At 59.9% G+C, this 1,308-nt stretch overlaps 1 protein-coding gene across 1 annotated transcript in view; it reads left to right on the top strand.

Moving 5' to 3' along the window:
- Positions 1 to 580: 580 nt before the first annotated feature.
- The window catches only part of CCDC144NL (coiled-coil domain containing 144 family, N-terminal like), a gene marked incomplete at its 3' end in the record, with an annotated part of 3,767 nt that continues 3,039 nt past the window's right edge, over positions 581 to 1,308 (top strand). The window contains exon 1 of the mRNA XM_011958302.1: positions 581 to 975. Coding sequence (XP_011813692.1) covers positions 635 to 975 — 341 coding nt within the window. The remainder of the gene's footprint in view (positions 976 to 1,308) is intronic.

Genomic DNA, 1,308 nt, shown 5'->3' with positions numbered 1-1,308 from the left:
GCCCGCTCTGACCCAGCCATCCGACTCTGCTTGCATCCTGGCAGCGTGGACCCTGGGGCAACTTCGCTGCGGTGGCCAAGCCAGGAGCGGCCAAGCGATGGCGGCACAGGGGCGGGAACTGGCCGGCACCCCTGAACAGAGCAAGCCCAGAAGCAGGTGCGCCAGCGGCTCTGTGAGGCGTCATTCATGACAGGCAGGCTGGGCGCTGCCACCCCGAACCCTCCCAGGGAGGACCCGCCAGCCCAGGCCGGCGCCGGAGCTGCAGCGCCACCTACAGGCCAAGGAGTTTTTTCTGGGACGCCGGAGCTTCCGGTGCAGTGACGTCACAGGTGCGCAGGCGCACTGGTGTGTAACGGATGGGCTTGGCCTTAGTGGCGGGGCTTGGCCTTACCCGCGAGGCTTGGCAGTGATCGTTTGGCTTGGCGGTGATCGTTTGGCCTGGTGGTGGTCGCTTGGCTTGGCGGTAATCGTTTGGCTTGGCGGTGGTTGCTTGGCTTGGTGGTGGTCGCTTGGCTTGGTGTGGCAGTGATCGCTTGGCTTGGTGTGGCAGTGATCGCCTGGCTTGGCATTTCTGGCTTGGAAACCGCGGGCTTTCCTGGTGGGAGGTTGTGGCGGAGGCAGTAGCTCTCTACTGATGGCCTCCAGGGGTGGAGAAAAGTGGGAAGGGTCTGAGGGGTCTCCGAAGCTGACAGTTTCTGCCATGAGGAAGACCCCTAGCGTGGGGAGCCAGGAGGACCAGTTGTCCTTAAGCTGGCTGGGGGACCGGTGGTCCTCAGACTCCTTCGGCTGGTTAAGCGACAGCGCAGGCAGCGACAGCGAGCACGTTGAGGGCGCCTTAGACCAGCCCCAGCAGGACGACTGCCTGGAATATCTCTGCGAGTTCCACAGAGCTGCCCGGTCGGGCGACATCCCTCGGGTGGAGCGCGTCCTGGCTCCTGGAGACACTGGCGTGGACAAGAGGGATAGGAAGAAGAGGTAATGGCCAGGCGAAGGAGGCGGGCGTGCCGTCCTGTTAGGGACCCGGCTTTCTGGTGCCTGCAGGCCCCATGGCACCCGGGAGGGGAAACCTCAGAGGGGTCAGGGGCCCAGGTCTCTTAGTGAGACGGGAGAACATATAAATGATTATTACTATTGCAAATGTGTTGCTTTACTTTACAGGAGTTTTCTTGAAAAATATTGCACTTCCCCGAGGCGGAGCTTACAGTGAGCTGAGATCGCGCCACTGCACTCCAACCTGGGCAACAGAGTGAGACTCCGTCTCAAAATAATTTATTTTAAATAAATAAATAAATAAATAAATAAACAAAT

The sequence above is a fragment of the Colobus angolensis genome, unplaced genomic scaffold (genome assembly GCF_000951035.1).
Source record: "Colobus angolensis palliatus isolate OR3802 unplaced genomic scaffold, Cang.pa_1.0 Scaffold466, whole genome shotgun sequence".
Taxonomy (NCBI): Eukaryota; Metazoa; Chordata; class Mammalia; order Primates; family Cercopithecidae; genus Colobus; species Colobus angolensis.
Note: the sequence above shows the minus strand (reverse complement) of the source record. Positions and strands in the feature narration are given on the sequence as shown.